General features: G+C 38.7%; 1 protein-coding gene across 7 annotated transcripts in view; it reads right to left on the bottom strand.

Moving 5' to 3' along the window:
* SCHIP1 (schwannomin interacting protein 1) overlaps window positions 1-26038 on the bottom strand; it is a 419220-nt gene that overhangs the window by 30326 nt on the left and 362856 nt on the right. For 3 of the 7 annotated variants that reach the window (XM_065410683.1, XM_065410687.1, XM_065410684.1), the window contains exon 1: window positions 3906-3983. The exons of the other annotated variants lie outside the window; for them this stretch is intronic. In XM_065410683.1, coding sequence (XP_065266755.1) covers window positions 3906-3983 — 78 coding nt within the window. Of the gene's footprint in view, window positions 1-3905; window positions 3984-26038 lie in introns of those variants that run through there. 7 annotated transcript variants of the gene reach the window in all.

Here is a 26038-nt window from a genome sequence, read left to right as displayed (position 1 = left end):
CTGTTACCTAGGCGAACACAAATGCTACATTTCACTAATCTCATGAGTTGTTTTGCCTTCTATCCCTTCACCTAGACTTTCACTAAGCAAAACAGGTTTGAATTATTAATTCCCAAATTATAAGTGCTATAAATAAATAGTGTTATAATTCTGAACACTACATCCTGCCACTAGACCACCTCCTGAAGGAAAAGGAAAAGTTACATAATCTCTTCCTTCCATATCCATTGTAGGATCTAATTTTAACCACAGGAATAGAACTGTTTGATTTTTATTTTTTCTTTTAAACAACAATACCAAAAATATTTACAAGAATATAAAAAAAAAAAAAGATGTGGTATTATCAGTATATAACAAGGTCTAACACAGAACTCATGTATGGATCAATTCCCCAACCACTGATTATGTGTGACTAAGTTCCTAAAAACCTTACTGCAAGTTAAGTTTCAAGGCCAGTTTGGGTAAACCAGTGAGATATTTGTGGTTTAGTCAAGGAAAGGAAAATGAACATCTCTACATCTAAAACACTAATTTCAATTAAGTTTACATTAGGAGAGGTGCCAAACTGTCCTCAGTAAATTAACAAAAATACCATGGTGAGGCCATCCTTATGACCCTCTGTGATCATAGTCTACCATGCCACTTCTATATAATTACTGCTTTTTAAAATATATATTAATTACAGCTTTGTTGTTTACTGACCCATACATTTACAATTTGTTTTCTTAATGGTCCTTATCTTTCCCACAAGAAAAAATAAAAATAAACTTCTCACCCCTCTTTCAACCCCACAGCAATAACTTCCATTTACCACATCTGTCCCACCCGTTTACCATCTGTTCTTCTTGCCAAATATTAGAACGGAGAAACATCCCTAGAGCTGCGCTGGTGATAATAGCACAAACAAGACGATTATAAAAGTTTTATGTATTATATACATAAAAATAAAAGCACATGCCCCTCTGCCGACTTATGGTACTATATAAATAAAGAATGCTTGCATCTGTGATTTTTCATTGTGTAGTTATGGATGACACATTTTCTTTCCAATGCATTAAAAGGGCAAATGTTACACACTTCACTTGGAAGTTGGAGTGTTGAGAGTTATGCTATTAACCTTGTGGCACTTGCCCTGGAAAACAAGTTACAGAAGTTAGTCAATCGGTCCAAAAATATTTTAGTGCTGGCTAAATATTCTTATATGACAATATAAAATTGATTCCATGGGTCATGTATTCACCATTTACATTTTAATCATTGGTGTAATTATCTGCTGCCTGAACATCTGAACTGGCTTGAATGTTTGAGAGGATACAACTTCCTCAGTCATTAGTAGTTGCTTTTTGGCACTGATCTACACTCCTGTCAACCTCTCTACTGCAATGACCTACACTCTGTTGAAGGGTGACATGCTGTTTTTTGTTAGTTTGTAGATTCTTGAGCATGACAAGACCAATGTGGATAGGAATTATGGAAGTTTCTTGAAAGGTATTATTTATCACATCCAGTGAAAGTGTAGGATTTAATGCTGATTGGACACATTGAGAGCTTCTCGGTTCTCTATGAGCTGAGGGGTGAAAACATTATCTAGGAAGACTAGCCCTGCAGGGCAGTCTTTTTTCCAGCAGAATTTCTACATAGACTCAATACAAAGAGGGGGTTTTGTCATGTACGGACAGGGAGTTAACAGATAAGCTTTTACAGTTTTTATCTTTTTTCACAATATACCAGATATTTGAAATATTATTACATTTGTTGATTCAACACAAACGTGGCAAGACTATATCAGTTACACATGGACCAATCAAGAGAAACTCCAGTGAGTCACTTGGGTCTATAGAAGTGTAACTGAAAGCAGAATTTGACCCACTGAATCTGCATTCAAGGACTAAGTAAGGTGAACAATATAAATGCTGTCATACCTCTGGCAATGTACAGGATTAAGACAGTTGTGTACATGTTGCCAACAGTTTACTACTTGCTTTGGCTACACCTGCTTTCTGTTCCTGGATTAACTCCACATTTTCTTTCTTTGCTTGTAACAGGTTTGGGATTAACAAGAAAAGACAAGATTTAAAAATACTTTAGTACAACAATATTACCTCCAATTCTTACTTGTCGAATAAGATTGGGCAAATTTGTTTGACAAGAAAGCTCTATATGCCCTCAGAAAAAGGAACAGTCTAATGATCCAATAGCGTATTGGGAGTACAGGTACTACTGAGTTCTGTTTTATTTCTAATTCATCCACTGTTGGAGAGTGCTAAGACAACATTTACTGGATAAGCTTTCTTGATTTGCTCAGTTTTATTAATGTTGTTTCTGAAATATCACTGGGTTATTCCCATCATTTATACTGTACGTTAAGAAGAATGTGAATCCCACAAAAGCAACTTGGAACATTAGTTGATTGACTGACCTCCTTTTATGTATACTTCATTCCACATATAACAAACAATAATTGACTCTGATATGGGATTTAACAGTTTGTATATACAGTAGATTTTATATCTATACAGTAAATTGATTTAAACGTAGAGTTATTGCTGAAGTATTTTTACTGGGCAACAGTGTGAAATTTGTTCCAAACACGGCATCTTCCCTGTACAAGAACTTTACTGCAGGGGGTGTTAACATGTCATTAATGTGGACACTTATCACCTCAGACTTTTTCCCTTCTTGGCAATTATACAACATTGAAAACACAAACCATGGCAGGTCGACAAAAAGCAGTACACAAGTCAGCTCTTGGGATTTACTTACAGTATTGCCAAAGAAGTGAACAAAGTTCACACTTTACTACTTACATAACCTGAGAAGTGATTATTATAATGCAACCCATTGTTTTAATATATTTTACACACTAAGATGTCATCTGAAATAGTGAGTAATACAAAACTTATTCAAATTTATATTTAGAACTAATATGTAGCAGTAATTATACAACATCTGCAAATATTACCTCACCTAGGTGATCTTTATTCAAGGACACTGCCAACCTACAGAAGTGTTTAAGGTAAACATATTTTATTCTAGTAACATTGAATTGGATTAAAAACCCAGCAGGGTTATGGCATTTTTTTATTTAATATTAGAAGCAACTGACTAAATGTTGGAAGGCGCTGAGGTGAGATACAATGGGCTGGATGCTGCCAGGTGCTGTGGTTAGTGAGAGTTGGGGACGGTGGGTCTGTTATGAAATGACACTTCTACATACTGTGAAACAGTTTAGAACAGCATTTGTTTCCTTGGGAGGCGGCGGGGGGTGAGGGGGTGAGGGAGAAGAAGAGAAGTTGCATGATATCCTGGCTCTGTAGGGAGAAACATATACTTGAAGTTAATGTCAGGACTTCAACCATGTAACTGAAGCTATTTTTGCCTTAGGTCTGTCATTACCAGATGTAGACAATTACTATATTTAAAGTTCCAAAACGGTACATGGCATACTTTATTTTTAAAGGGACAAAGGCTGTTATAATATTTATGAAAATCCTGTACCCATAGAATACTTGTTTTTGTATCTTTCACTTCAAGATGTATTTACGGTGAAGTACAAATACAATGAAAATGTAGAGTCAAAATGTCTCATTTCTTAAGCTGCACTGTAATTTGTATTAAAATCTAGAGGGTCACAATATTTAAATTACAGTTTTGACAACTAAATGTAGAGTGTAAGAAGTTTTACAGAACATTGTAACAACCAAATTTTAATGAAAATTACTTGTGTGTTAAATACAACAGAAAGTTTCACTATTTTAGCAAATAAGGAAGAAACATTTATATATCTGGATGAACTGTAGCATAGGGTGCTTTGAATGGTATTGGCAACTCTTCAGATTTGAACTGTTTCTCTTTTGCAAAAACAGAGCAATTGTTAGAAGACAAGCGTCCTTTTTGTCTCTTACCTTTTTATAATTCCCCTCCATCTCCAATGTGGATACTTTACTGATGATGTCATCCATTCCATCACTGTCCAAATTCATTCTTTAACTCTCAGACCCCCTCACTGCAGATTAAATATTCCTTGCTATTATCACTATTCATTGTATCCATAATTTATTAGTCCATACTCCAAGATCTGTTTGGATTTCTCATTTTTAAACTGAAATATCAGATGATAACTGAAATTCTGTCAGTGTCCTTGCTCTTTTTCATTCAGAGAGACTGTCTAGTACTTATACCTTCGTCTCATTCACTCTAGTGTGAGGACAGCTGCCATTCCGTGCAGTTAAAATGTGACTTCTTGCTGACACTTCGGCCTGTCAAGGGTATGGTCTTCTCACAATCTGCTATCACCTTCCTCTGAATAATTCTGCTAGAATCCTCTTCAAAGCATGTTTCTTTTCCCTAATAAAGTAAAAGGCTGTCTTTGAGCCTTAGCCAGCTGATTACACTGAGTTCACTGCTTAGCAGTGTGTGTTGTAGCTACAAGAGGAAAGCAGCAGTCTTCATCCAGCCACTGGTAGTGCAGGATAAAAATAGATGGAAACTTGCCTAGCAGACTACACCAGGGCAGAGAAAACCTGGTATCTTATGACAAAATTAAAACAGTGTGGTTCAAAGTCAAGGCTACAGGAGGCAAAACTGGACTCACTTCTGGGATTTTCCCGTACAACCTCCCTGTACAATACACAATACTTTCTGTACAGATTGGTTGTTCTGTTTCAATATCCACAACTTTAGTCTATTAGGGGAAGCAAAAAAGAATTCCATAATTTGTTTGGAAATTCACCCAGTGCCTTTCCAATTTCGGGAGGAGCTCTTCATTCTTTTTATTGCCTTTCTTGCCTCCAAGCATTGCATGGTTTGCTTACTTGCTTAAGAGACAGGAGTAGCAAAATCTACAACTGGAGGAATTTTTTTTCATCCATTTCTTTCACAAAGTACATAACTAGGGATTTTCTATTTTAAGGGTGATTCCTTGGCTGGAATATTTTTTTCAGACATAATAAAGCTTTTAGGAGAAAAACCATAAATCCCAACACAGTGAAGAAAGAGGAAGCATTCAAATATAAAAATTTCACTTGTCACAAGCCTCTAATATTTCCAGAGTCAGATTAAACCCCACTGGCATAGGCAGATACAAATTCAAGGAACACTGTGGAACCTTGCTCCCCAGCCAACCACCACAAGTAAGTTCCTCACTGCTCCCCACTCTCCATACCAGGATTCCTTTTGGATTTCGTTAAACCGTCTACTCACTCCAGACTTGTGGGCATAGTATTAGTTTGGTAATGGTATTTAAGAAGTCATGGATTCCATCGCTCTCCATCTTTTTCCAAAGCCCAGTGTCTTTCCCTTTTTAATCCTTGCTCAGATTGAATATATGATTTCTATGGAGAAAGACACCGTTGTAAGTCACTCAGGAGTATTCATTCTGCTGCATGTCAATTGTCAGTGGAGGAAGGGAGAAGGAAAGGGGGAATGGGTGAATGTACGAAGATCCTCCCACTGCATGGGGGATTTAAAGATCCTGTTGAACATGGGACACTGGTGCCAGTGCTTGTGGTGCTCTCTCCCCCCGCTTTACAGGGAGCCTGGATATTATAGCACCACATCCCCCTTGCAAGGGGAGGGTTAAATTTTCCATACTGCATAGTTACAGAAACATTCACACTCTGCTCCCTCCAGGGGATCCCCTTGAGAAGAGGTTGGAGCCTGGTGTCTCTGATTCAGGGGCAGTGAGATTATGGAGGGAGGAAGAGAGAGCAGATTCCTGTCCTTCCCTCCTAAGAGCATAAGAATGGCCATACTGGTTCAAACCAATGGTCCATCTAGTCCAATATCTCCTCAAACACTGCATGGGTAGTTGATGAGGGAACTCCTTTCTTGGATTCTTCTCAGCACCCATGCATGCCTTCAAGATACATCAACCCTCAGTTGATCTTCATTTTCTCAGAGAGGAGTAAAGGGTTATTGACAGTTTCTGCTGCAGGCACAGCCAACCCAGCCAAGAATGGTAGAAACACACCAGGAATAAAGATTTCACTTGTGCCTGTCCTGTTTGTGGGACACAGAAAAGAACATGCCAGAAACAGGTAACTGAGTTAAGCGCTCCGGCTGTGGCTGATGGGAGACAGGCTGTGATTACGTCCTGTTTGTTTACACTTCAAAGGCAATGTTCCCAAGGAAAAGGGCTAGGAAAAAATGGTGTTTTTTTAAAAATGGAAGTGTAGGTCTCCACCAGTCATTTGGTGCTCTTTTACCGCCTGCCAAAGCCCAATGGTTGATGATGACATTCTTAATTTGCCAGTAGATTCTTAATATGCCTTTCCCCCAAGGGGAAAAAAAGCAGAAGTCTTGCACATAAGTGCTGAGATTTTCAAAGGGAGTAAGGGAGTTTGCCACCCATTGATCTTCAACACCTTTGAAAATCCCAGACTAGATTTTACCAAAATCTTTCAAATAAAACACATCTGAGGTTTTTAAAAGCTTTTTTGAGCTATAGGCAAAAACCAAACATACATAAAACTACACTAAGCAACCCTCCCCAGTACACACACTAGAACAGTGGTTTTCAAACTTTTTTTCTGGCGACCCAGCTGAAGAAAACTGTTGATGCCCATGACCCAACAGAGCTGGGTATGAGGGGTTTGGGTGCAGGGGTGAGGGCTGTGGGGTGGGGCCGGGAATGAGGGGTTCAAGATTTGGGAGGGGCCTCTGGGCTGGGGTAGGGGGTTGAGGTGCGAGAGGGGGTCAGGGCTCTGGGTGCAGGCTCTGGGGTGGGGCAGGGGATTGGGGTGCGGGGTTGGGGCACAGGCTTACCTTGGGCGGCTCCTGATCAGTGGCGCAGCAGGCATGCTAAGGCAGGCTTTCTGGCACCGCCGACTGTGCTGCGCCCCGGAAGCGGCCAGCAGCAGGTCCAGCTCCTGGGCAGAGATGGACAAGTGGCTCTCGCCCGCAGGCCCCCCCCCCCCCCAGCTCCAATTGGCCAGTTCCCGGCCAATAGGAGTGCCACGCCGGTGCCCGGGCAGCACGCAGAGCCCTGTGCCGCCCCGCCTCCACACTGCCCCTTCCTCCCGCCTAGGAGCCGGACCTGCTGTTGGCCACTTCCGGGGCACAGCACAGTGTCAGAACAGGTAGGGACTAGCCTGCCTTAGCCAGGCAGCACCGCCGACAGGACTTTTAACGGCCCGGTTGGCAGTGCTGACCAGAGCCACCACGACCCAGTGCCTTACATTCCATGACCCAGTACTGGGTCGCGACCCGCAGTTTGAAAACCACTGTACTAGAAGAATTTTCAAAACATCTCTCCCTGCCCCCAACAAATCTCATACATTTTTGATTATGATTAATTTTGGACAAAAATTATCTTCTGGCCACAGAGCAGTTATGCAAAAGTTCAAGTGGGAATGAGTTTAAGGTGGCGTATTTTAGAGTTTGGCACAAGAGGGGAGGCAAGTTTGGTGTCACAGAAAGCAAACTTCAGCCCCTATTATGCAAAGGCTTACATTTCTTTATAATGTAAAAAACTGAGTTTTGTTTTCATCGTAGCAGCAAATTTCGAGGTCAGAAAAAGGAAATAATTTGCATCGTTGCTTCCCTCCTACACGGCAGGTACAAGCCTTTTATAGCTAGAAATCTGTGTTCAAATTGTGCCTCGTTTCGCAAGTGAAAGTTAGTATGGTAGTTCCTTAACTAGATCCTGGTAGAAATATTCAGACTGCAGAAACCCACTATGCACACTAGCAGGTCTTTCCAACTTGTTTTAGTCAGAGCTTTGCAGGTCATGAAGGAGATGAAGCGCCTGAGCCCAATGCTTGTACAGCAACCTGTCACTTTGATTGGCTTTAGTTTAATGCTATTAGTCCACTGCTTTCATGACTGTCACTACATTTCACCTACTAAGACTCCGCTCCAGGAGAGCACGAGTCAATGTGAATCTTCATGTACTAAAAGTTAAGCATGTGTTTGAGTGCTTCACTGGATCAGGACCTAGATTTCTAAAGGATAAACACAGGTAGGATGGGATTTGTATTGCCAGGCTACAATTTTCACATTTGTGCAGCAACAGTGATCTTCAAAGGATATCACATATGCAATAAACGGGCTGGTATCTAGTACAATACGACTAAACTCTATATCAGATTATTTAACAGTCCTAAATTGCTTTTTAAGTCTCTCATGAAATACCCAAATTATACTGACATGTTCACTCAGAATGCATTTTGCCAGTTAGCTTACTAGTTTTAATGATGTACAAATGATGCATAGTAATATTCTAAAACATTCTACTCAGAAGTTTAAAGAAAAAAGCATTAATAAATAGGGCTGGCTAAAATCAATTATTTTCCTAGTTGGCTGCTTTGTAATTACTGTACTTTTTCCTGCACAAGGGAATTTAACTTATGGGCTTGTTTTTATTATTTTTGATTCCTATCCACAGCTGACTCAATGTGTCATTTTCCAGTGTTACTAAAATTAACTTCCTGTTTCCTGCAGTAGGGCTCCTGATTTTTATTTCTGATAACATCATTTGATTTCTCAATGTCTCCTTTCAAAATACATTTAGAGACAGTTAAGTTATTGGCTAAAGGGAAGAAAAGTCCTTCCCTGTACTGCTGCATAGCTTTAATAAGCAGTTTTTCAAAAAAGTATGACTTCCCTGGATAAATCCTATGAACTATCCTTCAAAATTACTACAAAAGTTCATACTATGTAATTCACTTAAGCTTACAATGTTCAAAAAATGTATTTACTGTATATACCAAATGGGATCTGTGTGTGGTTTGGGCAGGAGAGTGGGGGCTAAGGTTTGGTCAGCAGGTACACAGAGCTTTTTATTTTACTCAGGGGCATGAAAATTAATCCACACCAATTAAGTCTGACTTCACTGACGGTAAAAATCACATTTTACTCCTTTTTAGCGTACATAAAGTTGGTAACCTACCTAGTAAGGATATCAAATGCTATCAAACATACATTCAGAATCTTCAAATTTGGGTATGGAACACATGGATTAGAATCATTGCACTATACTTTCAGAATACTCAATTTATATTAAGTAGTTATGCATTCTGGGATTTAAATATTGTACAATAGATGGCAAATTCATTTTCAGAAATAAAGCATGGAATGCTTTGAAGACAATTGTCTTTATGCAAGAAATGTTCTAGGTTAACTTGCCTGGACAATATATGATCATTATTAGACAGCATAAGGATTTTTGACATTATACTTTTTTAATTTATGGAGAGCAAATAATTGTATTTTTAAATGAAAAACATCCTAATGGAAGAAACAAGGCAAGTTTTCTCATAAACCTTCACTGTTCTTGTAAAATACTGTGTTTATACTCAGGTATACAGTAAATAATGATTATATCAAATAGTCTTTCTCCTCTATAATTTCAATATAAATTAATCAACAACATGAAGAGCTGGCGTTTATTCAGCTGTTTTACACTTGCTTCCCCCTTAAATTATTTGAAAAGGTCCACTGTTAATCCAGTGATAAAATACTGTGTCTGCCTATTAAAACTGATATTTAGAAATGCCGTCAAAGTATTTCCTCATGGGATTAATACATTTCATGCAAAGGAGAAGGTTCTGTTGAAGCAGTTAATCACTATGGGTTGACCATTTGTCCCTGGATAAAGAGCATATTCTTTTTACTCTTCCTGACAAAGCAACATTGTAATAAATCAGAATGAATAAGAAAAAAATTAAAAAACCAACCAACCTCCCAAAAAAATAAACTAAACACAAAAACACACCCACACCCACTTCAGGGTATGAAAAAAACATCTAAACTGTTAACATTAAACAAACTGCACAAAGAGTTTATGCATCGTTTTAATTTAATCCAAGAGAAAGGATAGTTTTGTAGTTAAAGCCCTGGACTAGGACTTTGGAGATCTGGGTTCAGTTCCCCACATCTGTCCTTGGACAGTCACTGACTCTCTGCCCTCATTTCCCCACCTGTACAATGGGAATAAAATGTTCTGTTTTATCTATTTAGATTATAAACTGTTTAGGGCAGGAGCTCTCTCTTATTAGATGTATGTATGGTGTCTAGTACATGGGGCCATGCGCCTGGTGGGGACCTCTATGTACTATCACCACATAAATAATAAATGCAATTAATGTATGTGATGTGATTTTACTTCAACACCACTAAAGTAAAAGTCAAGCTTTTGGGCTCTGTAATTATGTTTAGGCAAAATGAAATGAAATGAAATCACACACACCACTGCAGTATCCAACTCAGAATAGTTTGCTTCTTTCATTAGACAAAAAGGAGAAAGGTTCTATTTAGAATACATTCACACAGAATCTTTCACCTAAATGGCCTCCTTGCCCTTCACTTAAACTTTTTCAGGCTAATTACCCTGTCATCCAAGTACAGTTGGAGAAATGTCTTTGCTGAGATTCTCTCAGGACTAACTTTGTAATGAGACCATCCGACAGAAAAAAAAAGTCATATCAGTTGATTTAGCTTATTAGTCTAGAACAGGGGCCGGCAACCTTTCAGAAGTGGTGTGCCGAGTCTTCATTTATTCACTCTAATTTAAGGTTTCGCGTGCCAGTAATACATTTTAACCTTTTTAGGTGGTCTCTTTCTATAAGTCTATAATACATAACTAAACTATTGTTGTATGTAAAGTAAATAAGGTTTCAAAATGTTTAAGAAGTTTCATTTAAAATTAAATTAAAATGCAGAGCCCCCCGGACTGGTGGCCAGGACCCGGGCAGTGAGAGTGCCACAGAAAATCAGCATGGCATGTGGGCCATAGATTGCCTACCCCTGGTCCAGAAGCTGATAATTCTGGTTTTAACTCAAATCAAATCACAACCTTAAATGAAAATTCTTTGTTCAATGAACATTTTCTTTCAAATGAGAGAGAAGAAATCAATTCAGAATACAGTACTATGCAATACAATAGGTTTCTGATAAAGCAGGGCCTCTTTGTACAATCTAACTACCATTTCTAGGGTCACATTGCAGCCACCAGCAATTGTCATTCCTCTCAGTAGCTTCTCAAGTACTGAGAGGACGAGGGTCATTGTACAAAGGCATTATACCGCCACTTCTGTTAGAGGACATGCCACTACTAATATTAAATTATTGCCTTGAAAACTAAACTATAAAACAAATGTATTTCTGGGTTGTCACAACATTGCAGAGCTGACTGGGCATTTCAGTAGACAGCTACTTTCTTCCCATTTGTAGTTTTTGGCAATAAAGCCAATTGGAGAGGATTACACGGCTGCTGTACATGCTGTATCCATTCAGATAAACAGTTCAGTCCCTAGGCCAGCCACTCTGGCACCCTTTATGTGCTTTAAATATATACACTGACAAAATGCATTGCAGTCAGTTTAACGACACATACCAAGCTACATTATAAGGTACACTTAGCTCTTGTATTATTAGGTAAGGGTTACTTTTGTGAGAGAGAAGTCCATGTAAAATTTCGTTAGCTATGAAACTCGAATCATGGTTATAGTTACAAAAACTGTTTCTCCTTTCAGTGAATTTAAATGGTAGCAGTAGGGGAGAGAGAGTTTGAAGTCTGAGGTTGTATTTGGGGCATCCTAACAAAAACTGGAACACATATTTAGTGCAGCTCTACTTTATTAGTAGTAGTAGTATCACAGTAGCAACTTAGAAGCTCCAATCAAGATAGGGGCTTCATTGTGTGGGGGGCAGTATAGACACAAAGGGAGATAGAGTCTCTGCCTAAAAGAGTTTATAATTTAAATAGATGCGACCAAGGAGGAAGAGTTAACAGAGGCATAAAGAGGGGAAGTTACTTCCCCAAGGTCAAAAACAAGGTCAGTGGCTGAGCCAGGAATAGAACCAAGGTCTTCTAACTCTCTGTTCAGTGCTCTATGCAATAGGCCATCCTGCCTTCCTGTGGCTCAAGCTGCTACAGTTAAGAATGCAATGTAACAACCCCCTCCCCACTCCTTCATATTCAAGGATCGAAATTAGTCATCCCCTTGAAGATATAAAACTATATATCAATTTCAAGCTATACCATCTTTTTGTGCATGCAAAGTCTGGGGGAAAATGCATTTCAATTTTCAGGTTTTATAAAAGCAAGAAAACAGGACAGATTAACTCTTACTTAGTCTTAAAATTAAAAACTTAATTTTTCATACTGATAGTAAGGCATGAAACAGTAAGTGCCTTCTGCTGTTTTTTTTAAAGGTTACTAAAAATGAGCAATACGATTATAACTGAAATTTGTAGGAGTATTTTAAACATTCACATTTAATTATCCACAGATAACACTTATCTGAGTCAATGAAATAAACAAAACTATGAACTATACATTTTCTAAGGTATGCCATAAAGAGAATGATAGAGAAGAGGCCATAGTGATCTTCTTGTTCCAAGGATCCAATCTTTTCCAAAGAGTGCACTTTAGCAGATTATCTAGTTAACTGATCCTGGTAACCCAACTAGAGTACCTATACCTATGAACACCTCTCGCAATAATCTCAAAAGTGGTTGCTAGTTTATTATTTATTAGTAGAATTTACAGCATTTTTTATATATGGTTAGGTTATAAACAAGTTTGGGAGGATTACATTTCTATCAGTAAATGTCAATAAACATTGATTTCACTGTGCACACAAACGTATGAAAATATATTTTCATCCATAATAATCAAAATGAACAGATAGGCAACGTAAGAAAAATGCTGCTTGAGAACTTCTGAGAGTTTGATTTAAGGATATGTACTTTGTATATTTTAATATGTGATGTCGACAATTTGCATTTTAATGGTTATAAAGCTTTATCTTTTTGAATCTCAACTATCATTAAATGATTATCTGACCTTCCCCATAATTTCCTGCAACTGTAAAAATTTAAATTGATAAAAATAGAAAAAAATGCTTAAAATAATCAATATTATCCATCATAATTATAAAAAATAAAATTCTGCCAAGCCTAGAGAAATGTCATATCAATGGACAATTATTTAAGGAACACTTGTTTTATTATGAAGGTCTGAATGGGTTACTTTAGAAAAACTCTTTTAAAGTCAGTCCTAATTATGAAAGTACCACTCTGAAGGCTGGCCATCATCCGTCTTCCCATTTATACAGACATGTCTGAAAAGTTTCACAGAATGATCAGAAAGCACTTTCAGGTAGAGAAGGGGAGCTTTTTTCACAGCTCCAAAGAGAAAAAGAGCGCCAGCCTCATCCTTGCATTCTAACCTGTCTGTTAAAGGGCTCCCGTGACCCCATTTCCATGGCAGCAGGCTCCTTTAGTTTACTTAATAGTAGCAGTTTTTCCATTGGTGATCAGTGTGCCCTGGATCTATTGATCTACTGAGCTCCAACTCCCTTGTTACAAAACAGTTTATAGCATTTACAAAATGCAGAAATCAGCTGAAGAAAAGAATGATTTTGGAAGATAGGATGGGTGCCATGTCTTCTGCCCTAATACAGGAGAAGTAGACTGCAGTGTTGCCAACTCTTGTGATTTTATCTTGAGTCTCATAATATTTGGTGTCTTTCCTGAGTCTCTCAGCTTTCATTTCTAGTATTTATGGTTGCTGAGAAATCTTCAAAATGTGAATCCTAAAGGCTCAAAAAACAGAAAGCAAATAAAAGGACCCCAAATTAGTTATGTTTAAAAATGTAATGATTTATAAGTCAAATTTCATGATTTTCTGGAGACCCTGACTAATGATTTTTCAGTAGTTGGTATTAGCATTACTGAGGCCATGTGTATACTCCAGACCTTTGCTGATCTAGGTATATCAGTCACAGGTGTGAAGAAGAGTTAGCTCTGACTGACATAGCTGTGGCAGCAAAAGTCCCTAAAATGGCCTGAAACAGCAAGTACTTTAGGTCCTCTCTTTCTTTTCCCAAGGAAATCAGGTGGCTGTTGGAGCTACAGACAGTTCTTTACTGAAAGGACTCCTTTCAAAATGGAGAGCTTGTAGCCTACAAGCTGACCAACTCCCTAAGAAGTCTGCAAAGGAAGAGGCATTTACTGAGAAATATCACTCTTCCCCTTCTTTCTACGGAAGTGCAGCAAGTCAAATTTAATACAATTTTAATATGGAGGGGCATCCTGATGTTTCAGCACGTGTATATAGCTGCCAAATTTTGTGCAGCTCCATATGACATTAATGCACAGAGATCATACAGAAAGCTTGGAGTAGGGCAGGGGTGAAATGTTGAGGAAGAGGGAACTGAATACAGGATTTGGGGACTGAACTGTTCCGGGGAGGAAAGGCTGAAAACTGAAGGTCCAATCAAATTTCTGAAGTGATGCTGAACATGTTTTAGTTCAGTTAACGCATGGAATTAAAACAGTTTTTAGTCACAATTCAAGCTGTACAAGTTGTCAGCAAAAGGTAAATATCCTAGTGTAGACAGAGCCATACTATCCAAATTCCATCTAAGCAGATCTTGTCCTATGAATTGTGTCCCAGACCCTTCCTGAAATACCTGTTTTTGAGCTAATTCCAGGACTTCTAAGAAAATCAAATCTAATTGGTCATATCAGTTTTTTATCTGTGTATAAAGCCCAAGAATGTTTGACCTTTCAGCCAACAGAAATAGGTACATAACCAAATTGATGCTAGTCTGCAAAACCGAATGGCTCCCATGGGCAATTTTCTGTTTAGGAAGTATTATATTTCAGTTTCAATGTTTTGGAGTCCAGAAATTTATCGACTTTTAGAAGAACATCAGAAATAAGTCTGAGGTGGTGATATTTAACATTACTGCCATGTTAAAAGTAGTATTATGGTAGCATCTATGTAACAAAAAGGCATACTCTGATCCGAAGAGCTCACAATAGACTCATTCATCAAGATGAAGAAAATATGCAAGAAGCTGACATTAGCTTGATTTTCAGAATAAATACAACCTTAACTATGTTACTCTATGCAAAGGGCACCTTAAGGATTTAATGGTGAACTGAAATGCTTTATTACTTAATACTAGTTAAGATCCTAAATCATTAAAATAGTACATGGGTATATTTAAATTGCAAGGAAGTACATTATAACAAAATATTTTATTTACTTTTATTTACTTATCAGGGCCTGAGTTAAGGTTGTATTTCTTCAATGCATGTTGATGACATCACAGCTGTCTCAAGTATTTTAAACAAATGTGCAAGTTCTGGTATTTTTCATGTTAAAATTTTTGCAGGAGAAAAAACGGAGCCCTAAAGCACAGGTCTTGGGAGATTAGTTGAAAACACATTTGCAATTTACTTTTAAATTGTATTTATTCATAATGTTAACAATACACACATATTCTCTTAAATATTTCACTCATCTTAACAAGTGTTTGGCATTACTTACAAAAATAATTTCAATCACTTTTAATGGTGCTGTAATGGAGATTACCAACATACCAATGCCAATATGCCTGAACTGGATAGGCGATCTGTATTGGTGAAAGGGTTCATGCCTAATGAGTCAATATCAGTAGGGATGGCAGTGGTTTGTGTAATACTTATCAGTTGGGAACTGGAAGGAGGCCTCTACACAGCCTCAAGTGGTAATAACTTTTGGTCACCACTGATCTGGTATGGATTCAGATTGATAACCTAGAAGTGAAAGGATTCATATTTCATTACCATATGACAATATGACATTCAATTCCACTGCAATCAATGTATAATCCTTCCAATTTTAAGAGATTCCATATATAAAAGCACAGATCATTAACCTTCCCAGGAGGGTTATCATCATATTATTTAGAATATGATCTAAAACTGTTTAATGAACATCTAGCATTTTTCTTTTTGGAATTGTGAATTCTGTTTATTAAAAAAAATCTAATTTTATGATCATCTTCTCAAGAATTTAGAAAGTAGCAGCAGCAGTTGATTTAGGTCAAACAAGATCTGTGTAGTGAGATGTGTATAAATGAATTGCTTTTTGCTGTCCCAGGTTTTAAGATAAAACTGTGCTGCTGATCCACCACTCTAGGATTCTTTTGGTAGCATAATATACATTATGCTTAGCATTTAGAATGTATTTTTTAAACAGCCACTGCAGGGATTTAACATCTCAACTGTATAGGGTCTCTCTCTTTATTAAGTGTATTTTAAGGCTCTGATGAAACCTAAAGCACATTTCAAAAAGGAATTTGACCACAGATATCACACGTGACTATAGCAGCCTTAACATTGACATTTTCCCTTCCCCCCCATCACAGCCTGTGTTTAGGGAAGCCACCCTTCCTCTCTAGCTTGCTGAAATCCAATCATTTATGGCTTGTAGTTTGATTCTAAACCCTGGATTGCTGATCACAGAAGGATTAAAACTTGACCTCCAGGTTAAAGGGTTTGATTATTTGGGTTGTTTTGTTGCTCCGTGCAACCAAACAGAGGTATTTAAACAAAACAAAGATCATTCTCATATGATATTTTTCTAAAATAAAGATTCACATATGACTAGTGATTTATAGTCAGCATTTTTGTTTTGAAAGAAGACATTGTAACGAATAAGCAGATTAAAAGTATTAAAAATGTAGCCATACTATGATCACACAAAACCAAATGCTTTAGGATGCTACCCAGCCTAATAGCAGCATTCTTGACTGAACCTAATGTATCTTCACTTAGTCACAGTTCCCAGAAGACTGGCTTCCATTTGAGAAGAGACAATAGGCGACCTTTAACCCTTCAGTTCCCAGAACTATGCTGGGAAAACATTCTCAGAGACACAACAATGATGCTATTTACTAAATTACTAACATGACAGGCTAAAGGCTTCAGAAAACTATTTAAATACATTTTTAGATGGGGATAGACTGGAATAATTATTTTAAACTGCTAATTGGATTAAAAATCTTCAAACTCAAAAATCATTTTTTAACTCAGTACTATGTGTATATACTGGTACTTTGGTTTACTTCCCTTCATGCTATAATGCTGTTTTATGCATGCGGATATATGTGTTTAACAGTAATCTTCAAGCAGGACCATGCCGTGGGAGTGGAATCTGCAACGCAGGTAGGTAGGTAGGTAGGTGTGTGTGTGTGTGTGTGATAATATTGTCCCTCTACTGTTAGGAAAGTGAAGTAATGTCAGTGTAAACGCCTAAATTCTTACTTTGCCCGATGGAAAGGTAATACATTAGTCTTTGTTACCAATTATCTTCTCATCTTCATCTCTGATTATTAGCATTGTGGCAGTGCCCAGAGGGCCCGACCAAGATTGGGACTCTACACTGTGCTCGTGCTACAAACACATAAAAAGGCACTATCTCTGCCCCAAAGACCTTGCAATCAATTAATCCATATTTTGATTATTTATCAAAATAGCAAACCATAATGTAAACAATGAAAAGACAGCATTTGAAAATGACGACTACATTTTAATGCATCTACCAGGATAAATAGGCAATTACGGACAGTGAATATAGATCTCTTAAAAATATTAAAAGCTAATTTCTCTTCAAATATAACTACGAAGGTGCTAAAACAGCCACTTCGTACAAGTAATTTAAATCAAGTACTCTCATTTATACTTGTCGTAACAGAGTAAGTGTTGACGCATTATATAACATAAAATGCAGCTCGTTCACAAAGACTCAGATAAATACATATTACTGAACGTAAAGCATCAATGAATGGAAGTGTCAGAGAAAATAAATCAGTTATCTGTTCCTTTTCCACTTAGTTCATCTAAATATTTTTTCTGTATTAGTGAACATTGTGTAGTGTACACAAGAATTTAGGCATTGACACACTGAAAGTTAACATTTAAAAATATTGTTTACTATTATTTTATGCACCTGTTATTTGTTCCATAATTTGCTTCCCAAAATTGTTTCCCCATTTCTTAAAAAGCTCTTCATTTAAAGGAGTTCCTCTATCCATATAGGCATACATGTCAGGACAGATTATACCTATATAATTCACATTTTACAAGCCAACTAAGTATTATTTTCTACACTGCTCATCAGATTTACAACAAACCACAGTACTAACAATACTGTAGAAGCGAAGAGAGACAACCTGCTGCACTGAAAAAGGCAGGCCTTTCTCTCCCCAAAGGATGCCTATCATTGTAACAGAGCTTTAATTCTTACCTGATACGAACAGTTTTCCTGGTGTACCATCTCAGTGCATCATATAGAGAGCAGACACCAAAGCCAGGAATGTTTACAGAAGCTGCACAGTTAAAATTTACAGCATCTGAAGGAGAAAAGAACGCCCTTGTAAGGCGAGAAGCTTCCTGCAGATTAAAATGGATGCTGTTTCTGCTGTTTCAACCTGCGCAATGGCACTGCCTTTGCTAGTGAGGAGTGTAGCAGTGCTGTTCTCCTCAGGGAACTAGCAATGAGGTCTAACAACATGTAGCTGAGACTGTGATGGGGGAGGGGGTTCACTCATCACTAGCACAATCGGCCAATTATATTATAGACACAAAGAAAAGGATCAGTCTGAGGCTGGTGTGACCTTCTGGTGCTTTCTGAAGGCAGTTAACTGATGTGGAAACATTCTAGTCCTCATTAAAGGGAAAAAAGGGGGGGGGAAGAGACAAATCAATACTTCACTTGAACATTTCTGACCTTCGGCATCATTCTCCCTCCCTATAGCCATTCTTCGATTACTGCTTAGAAGTTTTAATGAGGCTTACAAACAGAGAGTCATAATTGTATTACAGAAATATAAACAATTGCCTTGGTAATTTAAAAACATGAATCTATTTCAATCAAACAACATTTCTTTCTTTGGACAAGACCATATACAGCTGAATAAACCAAACTCAGGTGTACATTCCACCCAAAAAAGAATCGAGGTATGTATTTCATCTTCCCAAAATAGATTTTAAGATATCGAATCATTAAATAATAGGTAGGAATGCATTCTAGTTATTTTCTTTTAACAATGTATCTGAGAAACATAAAATCTTTTCTTGAAAATATTTTCTAACATTTCCTGTGAAGTATAATTATAGGATGCAATGGTGTTTAATGAATTTACTTTCTATATTGTAATGTCCATTTTGAGCTGGAGCTTTGAACACAGATATTATCCAATACAGGGAACAGTTAATGCCACACAGTTTGTTTCAAATGAAACAGACATCTGTGTTCTTTGCCCCAAACAAAAAATAGGCTATTCTATAACTAAATTTCACTGATGAAAAGAAATCTGAAGATCAGACAAATATCCAGAGGAAACTATACTCAGCCTCAGTTTGCCTGCACAACATTTTTAGGAACAACTATGACTTGGTATTTTAGATCTGAGCTTGTTTATTTTTGTAATACCCTGTCATCCAATCCTCAGATGAGAGATAATTAGGCCTGAAAATTCTTAGAGGCTAGACAAATATTCCAAAACAGCCGTGATAATTATTTAAGACTAACTAAACAAACATTACTTTTTGTAAATCTTCTATTGCACTTTCAGAATAATATTTTGAGATTACACACTGGTTTTACAAATGGCAATACAGGTCAGGCTGTAATTCTCAACATATAAAAGAAACTAAATACCAACTGTGTATTCCATTGGTGAACAGTCTTATTATAGAAGACAAGAGTGAAAGAAGAAATAAAATACTATTTTACAATTTCTCAGAATTTGTGACCTTGGGCTGGGAGTTTTAGCAAGTAGCTCATAGAAAAACGTGAGATTTCCAAGTCACTTTCACCGCTGGGCTGCTCACCCTTCAATTTAAAACAGTGAAAAAATGTTAGGTGGTCCTGGCACATTAACAGTCAAGTGTTAATCTGTAAAATACTGAGGCCAGATTGTGCCTAGCTCTTGTGTAAGTGCTAGGACATCAGAGCATTTTTCCGCTCTTCTATTCAAGAAATGCTCCCTCCAAATACCTCTAACCATACAGAAAAAGGGCATGGAGACATCCAGCCATCAGGAGACGAGCACGTTCCTATGGTACATCACAGTGGTCATGCTTCCCCCCTGAATGCTGCAGAACTCCAGGAGGGATTGTGCCAATCAGAGACAAATCCTTCCAGAGCTCAACATAGGGTGGTGCGTCTGCACCAATCCCAAGCCGACCAGTGCCTATCATGCACAATCTGGAGCTCAATGTTAATAGACACCTTCAAACTCTGCCAATCTTTGCATAGGAATACAAGATGTCTCCAGTCCTGCAAAATGCCATTCCCTGGGATTACCCCTTTAATAGTGTAGCTATGATGTTCCAATCTCTTGCTAGCTCACGTAATGATGATATCAATGAAGCCATGCTTCTTTCACTGCACTGCCAGTGGAGAAGACATGCTGACCTGAAGTCCCTCATACTACCCTGGAGGAGACTGCTGCTTGATGTATTATAGACTAGGCTATTGGTAAAACATGGTAAAAAGTTAAAATGTACTGAGTAATATTCATTTTTGCACAATATCTTGTACTGTATGAAAATGCACAAAACTATCTCTGCAATAAAAAACTATATGCTTCTCCTTCCTAAATCTATTGTTTCTATAAATTTGAGAATGCCAGTTTCATTACTGAAAAGCTATCAGCGTATCCCTTCTATTTTATATTAGCACTGTTTCCTAGGCCTGTGGAGGCTGAGTTCACAAGTTCAAATGGCTATGGAAAAACAGGAATCTTGAGTTTTCCTCACAGCCCCTGATTCAAGTGCCAAAAATCTATCCCTGACTCAGGATTTCTTTCTCAAAAATGGCCTTGCATGATGATCTCTCCACCCCCACTTTTCTCAGCTCTTCATCCTTGCAAGTACATTAAAAAAACAGGGGAAAATGTGGGTGGATGGAGATTCACCAGAGTTTTCACACAAGTGGGAGGGCAAAGAGCTGAAGGGAGAAAAATCCCATAAAACCAATCGTTTTCTCAGTTTCTTCTTTCAGGGCCTTATCCAGTATCTCAGCAGAAAGGCTGATATGTAGTCGTCATCACCCCCACAACCATGTGAGGAATTCTTCATCTCTGCAGCACAGCTTCACAGGAAATAAGGGCTCAGTCAACAACTCTGGTCAGTGTCAACAACTCAGTGTCAACACAGTGTCAACAACTCAGTGTCCATCCCCACCAGGGTAGGAATGCTACGTGGCTACAGTTTGTAAGGACTGTGGGACAGGAACAGCTCCAGGCTGCTCTCAGGGGAGAGAACTGAGCAGAAATAAGAACTACCTTACCTCGCAGAAGGAGGTTTCAACTACTCTGCTGCATACTGCAGAGGTGTTTGGATGAGGAAAAGTGCATCTCTTTCAAAAGTTTTACAACTTTTACAAACAAACAATAACAAAAACCAAAACCAACAGGTTGTGCTAGGGGGGAGGAAGGCAAGGAAGTTTGGTTGTTAGGAAGGATGGAGAAAGAAGGCGGCTACTTTATTTCTCTTTTTGGCTGAACTCCAAAATGGAAGACAGACAACTGATAATTATGACCAGACACGGGCTCCTCTAGGTGGCTGATGTTCACTCTGGTGGAGAAGCCCTTATCATCAGTGTATGTGTGGACTTAATGCTTAGCAAATCTCAACATAAATTACCCAAGATATTAATTGCCACATATGGGATAATCATAATGAAACAATTTCCAAACTCCAGCTGTGGAAAGAGGGTGAAAAGACAGGACTCCTAACCAGGTACACAACAGGTAGTAGAGAGGGGATAAGCCCTCTTAAGGTAGGGAATGGTCTCTGTGGCTCTGGAACTCAGCAATTTTTGATGAGTGAACATCACCTAAAGTGTTTTGGTTTTTTTGGGGCTGGATCAGACCCGTCATTCACAAACTGCGCTTTTATTTTTTTATTTTTTTTTAAAGAATGATATAAAAACACTTAAATTTTAATTTTCCATTCTGAAGAAATGTAAAGGGATCTCTCAGCAAGACTTTTTTTCAGAAGCTTCCTTTACAGAGGGCAAAATGTTTGCCCCGAAAGACCAAAAACAAACAAAAACCCCACAACCCAAAAAACAAAACAAAAAAAAAACAAAACTCCTCGCTTAATGCTAAAAGCAGCTTCCTGTGTTACATAATCTCCTGATGACATTTATCATATGTGTCATAAGAAAGACTCATGAAATTATCCCACTCTTCACGCATTACTGGTTTATTTATAGTTGAAGTGACTCAGTGCCATTTCACACAAAGCAGATTTCTGACAAGAATAGCGTGAATCTTGTTGGACACAGCTTTGGCGCAGTGAGGTGCGAAGTATACAAAACCACCCTGTTTAACAGTTTATTCCTTCTATACGTATTTGTGCGTGGGGGCTGCTTTATGTTTAACTTTTAGTTTGCGGCACAGTATCCCTCCACCTCTTCCAAGAGACTATTCTTAACAGACCAACTGGTCTGGTTAGCATATAGCTCCCAATTCTGCAATGAGCTGTGTGTGGACATATGCCTATATCTATGCAGAATCCTATTAAAATATCAATGAATCTACACAGGCACAGGGGTCTGCTTGTATACAGCTCATTGCAGGATCAGGGCCATAATTACACCATAGTAACAGGCTCCACGGGAATTCCTTAGACCAAGCAAAGGGTCTTTCTTTAAATTGAAAGAATAAAGGAAAGAGTATCTGTTTAGAGGTTAGTGTACTAGGCTATGAGCCAGGGAAACATCTGCACCTGCTCTTTCTTCATCACTTTGTGATTATCCATCCAGAGGGCAAGTCAGATAGGTAGGTAATAAATAAAGCTGTGGGTGCTTCAAGTGAATGAAAGTTATTTGGCTGTCTCCCAAGTGGGTCACTACAAAATGGTGTCCCTTGCTAAAGAAAAGAACAAGTAAACATTCTTATTTCTGCACCTACATGATGCCAATTAGAATGCCTAGGAACCTTTGACAGTCCACCACGGGAGGAAGGGGTCTTGAAAATAAACTAAATTTCACTGCCCTAAGAACCTCTTTCTGAAAACCGCTTTTGATAACATGAAAGCATCCACACTGCAATGTTTTGAGAACACATACAAGGATGACTATGCTGCTAGCCTAAACATTCCTTGCTGAGAAGAGATACAGTACATCTCTCTGGCCAGGAGAAAGCTACTGCATGAAGAGAGAGAGATCTTAGCCTGGCAAAGCACTGACTTTTCCATCTCTTCTGACTACTGTTAAATAATGAAATATTTAATCCACCTTGCCCAGCTGGCCTTAAGAGAAATGTTGCCCCAACAAATAAAAGGGAAAATGTTGCTTGACTTACAAAATGGTTTTCTATAGTTGAAATAAAATATAAGGGTCTCATATATATTGAGATAGTGCTACCTACTTACAGTGTCAGACAGGGATTGAGGTTGATATGAAAAAAAGACATTTTATGAAGAAAAGCAGGAACAGTATACAACACTACTGGGTCTTAATGAAAGACTAGGTCATAAACAATAAAATCTAGCTCTTATATATAAGGCTTTTCATCAGTAGTTCAAAGCACTTTACAAAGGTGGTTAGTGTCATTATCCCTATTCTACACATGGGAAAACCAGCAGGGAGTGGAAATGACTTTGCCAAGATCACCCAGCAGGCCAGAGGCAGAGCCAGGAATAGAACCCAGGGCCTCTCGAGTCCCAGTTTTGTGTTCTGTCCAACTAAGCAGACCTTCTTGGATAAACAGATCCAAACTGAGTAGCAGTTAGTTCCCATTTCATGAAAGGAAGATAGAAACAGAATTCTGGTTTACAAAGGGAACACAGGATCCAGGGGATAAATGTAAATCTTCAAAGAGAAATAATCCTCCTTCCAAAAACCTAGTTACCAGGGTGGGAACCTGTCAGTGTCCTGTATTCTCACCAAATAGACCCCAAGGTGAAAACCTGGGACTCTCAGTGAGCTAGGGGACAATCCTATAGGCAGCCCTCTCCACAAGATTGTATGGGCTGTTAAAGAGAGAAGTTCCTAAAGCAACCACCTCCCTAGACTTGCATCACCATGAGAAACTCCATTGAAAGTCCACCTACAAATCAGATTTGGGGAATGGAGGAAAGTGTGTCACTGCTTAAAGAAGTCACAATCTGCTCAACTGTCCCCTTTCTGAATCCAAGGCTTAATAGAGAGAGGAAAAAATCTTGAGATCTAGAGTTGATCTTTGACAGCAGTCGTGGGAATTGATGAACCAGTGCCACACACTAAGCCTATTGTGAACAGTTTGGGATCACCAGAACAAAGCAAGCTCTGACATACTGAACTGTTTGGAGAATTTTATGGATAAAGGCAAGAGGAAATCAGTTTGTGGGGATTAGCAGTTAAATATAAGAGGGGTGTCCCTGGGTCTAGGTATCAATTGCACATTCTCTACTGAGGTGAAGTGATCAGGAGAGTTGCATGGGGAACTAAGAAGCATGAACCTGACAAAACACATCAAAATGTCTGGATGTTAAAATTGTGTTATCTGTCCATCTACTGAAGGAGGAGTAGCACCTAGGTATTACCATTTGGTGTGTCCCCTGATTCAGGAAAGAAATTTTACTTAGCTGTTAGCTTCTAGTCCTGTGCACGGCACATCTCTCTATTCTTTTATTCCTAAAATGCATCTATTTCTTTAACTGCCATATGTTAAGAGTATTCTTTTAAAAAATGAAGTGTTCCGTGCAGCAAGCCACCAGTTAAACTCAAAGAAGCCCTCCTGAATCAATGCCTATGTAAAGGACTAAACTGCTCAGCAGATAGTATTTTATATTTGCTCATACTTTGCTATCCAAAATTTGCCAAGATTTGTGCTAAACTTGTCAGAAGACTGCTCTGTTTTAAGTTTACAGTGTGCTAGGTCATTGCTTCATTACTGAATCAAAGGGAAGTGTGCCTCACCAAAATCGCTTCTTACAGCACTTACAGTAAGTGTTTCTTGAAGATCTTGCATCCAAAAGGTGACCTGGCCTGACCCAACTTAAGCTATGTCTACACTTGCAGAGTTTTTTGCGCTGTCAGTTTCACCGGTGATAGGGAACCGGTAAAAGAAAAGCGCTGGTTTGGGTTCTCACTCACTTCCACAGGCGTCAGATCGTGTTCACGTTTGCAGCACTTCCATCACCGATGAGAGCAGCACACTGAAGGCAGCTATCCCACAGTGCAGCTCTCTCCATTTTGAGGATAGGTCTTGTGGGAAGAGGTGAGGGGGTGATTGTGGGGCATCCTGGGTCCCTGCACAGCCTCCTCTCCCCAAACACTGATCAGCTCCAGCAGCTCAGCACTACTCCAAGCAGGGGACTGTTTGCTCTGTGGAGCAGCCATTATCACCTGGCCAGATGATAAGTGAGCACTTGCCAAAAAAACAAGAAGGGGAGTTTCAAAGTTCCGGGAGCTTTACAGGGGAAGGGGCGGATGTCTGTTTACCTGGCTTCAGAGCAGCGGAGCTGCTAGCCAGAGTAGTCACCTAGGCATTGTGGGATATCCTCCGGAGGCTAAACGCTGTGTAAACAGGAAGAATGTGTCTTCACTTGCATATCACCGCAAAAGTATCACCGGTAAGAACTGAACGCCTCTTGTGGAGGTGGTTTTCTGTTTGCAGTGAATCTTCTGAGTTTCACCGCAAAAAGTCATTGGCAAGCGTAGATGCTCCCACGGTTTTTGTGCAAAAAAGGGACTTCTTGCGCTTTAAATGGCAAGTGTAGACATGCTCCTATCCTGTGAAATCTTATGGGATCACAACACAACGTGGCACACAGATTGCAAAACTCTTTCTGAGCTTAAATTCAATAAGGCTCTCGGAATGTTTTACAGTCCATACAGGCTGACCATTCCTCCCTGTCCCAGAATTCAGGTATATCTACGATTTGAAAACCTTCAGGACTTGCATTAAGCAACTGAAAAGGAAGAGAAGGGAGATAATGTGGCAAAATTAACTTTTTCTCAAAAACAAGGAGTCCGGTGGCACCTTAAAGACTAACAGATTTATTTGGGCATAAGATTTCGTGGGTAAAAAACCCCACTTCTTCATGCATCCGAAGAACTCCTCATTGTTTTTGTGGATACAGACTAACATGGCTACCCCTCTGATAACTTTTTCTATAACCCTTGCCACCACCCATGCAAAAAACTACACACCAAAAAAACTTGTACAGTAAACCAAAATATAGTATTATGCACTGTGTCAGACACTAGAGTTGCTGAGCACTCTCAACTCCTACTACCACAGAAGGGAAATCA

The sequence above is a fragment of the Emys orbicularis genome, chromosome 9 (genome assembly GCF_028017835.1).
Source record: "Emys orbicularis isolate rEmyOrb1 chromosome 9, rEmyOrb1.hap1, whole genome shotgun sequence".
Taxonomy (NCBI): domain Eukaryota; kingdom Metazoa; phylum Chordata; order Testudines; family Emydidae; genus Emys; species Emys orbicularis.
The sequence above is the reverse complement of the archived record's forward strand: the minus strand, read 5'-3'. Positions and strand labels throughout refer to the sequence as shown.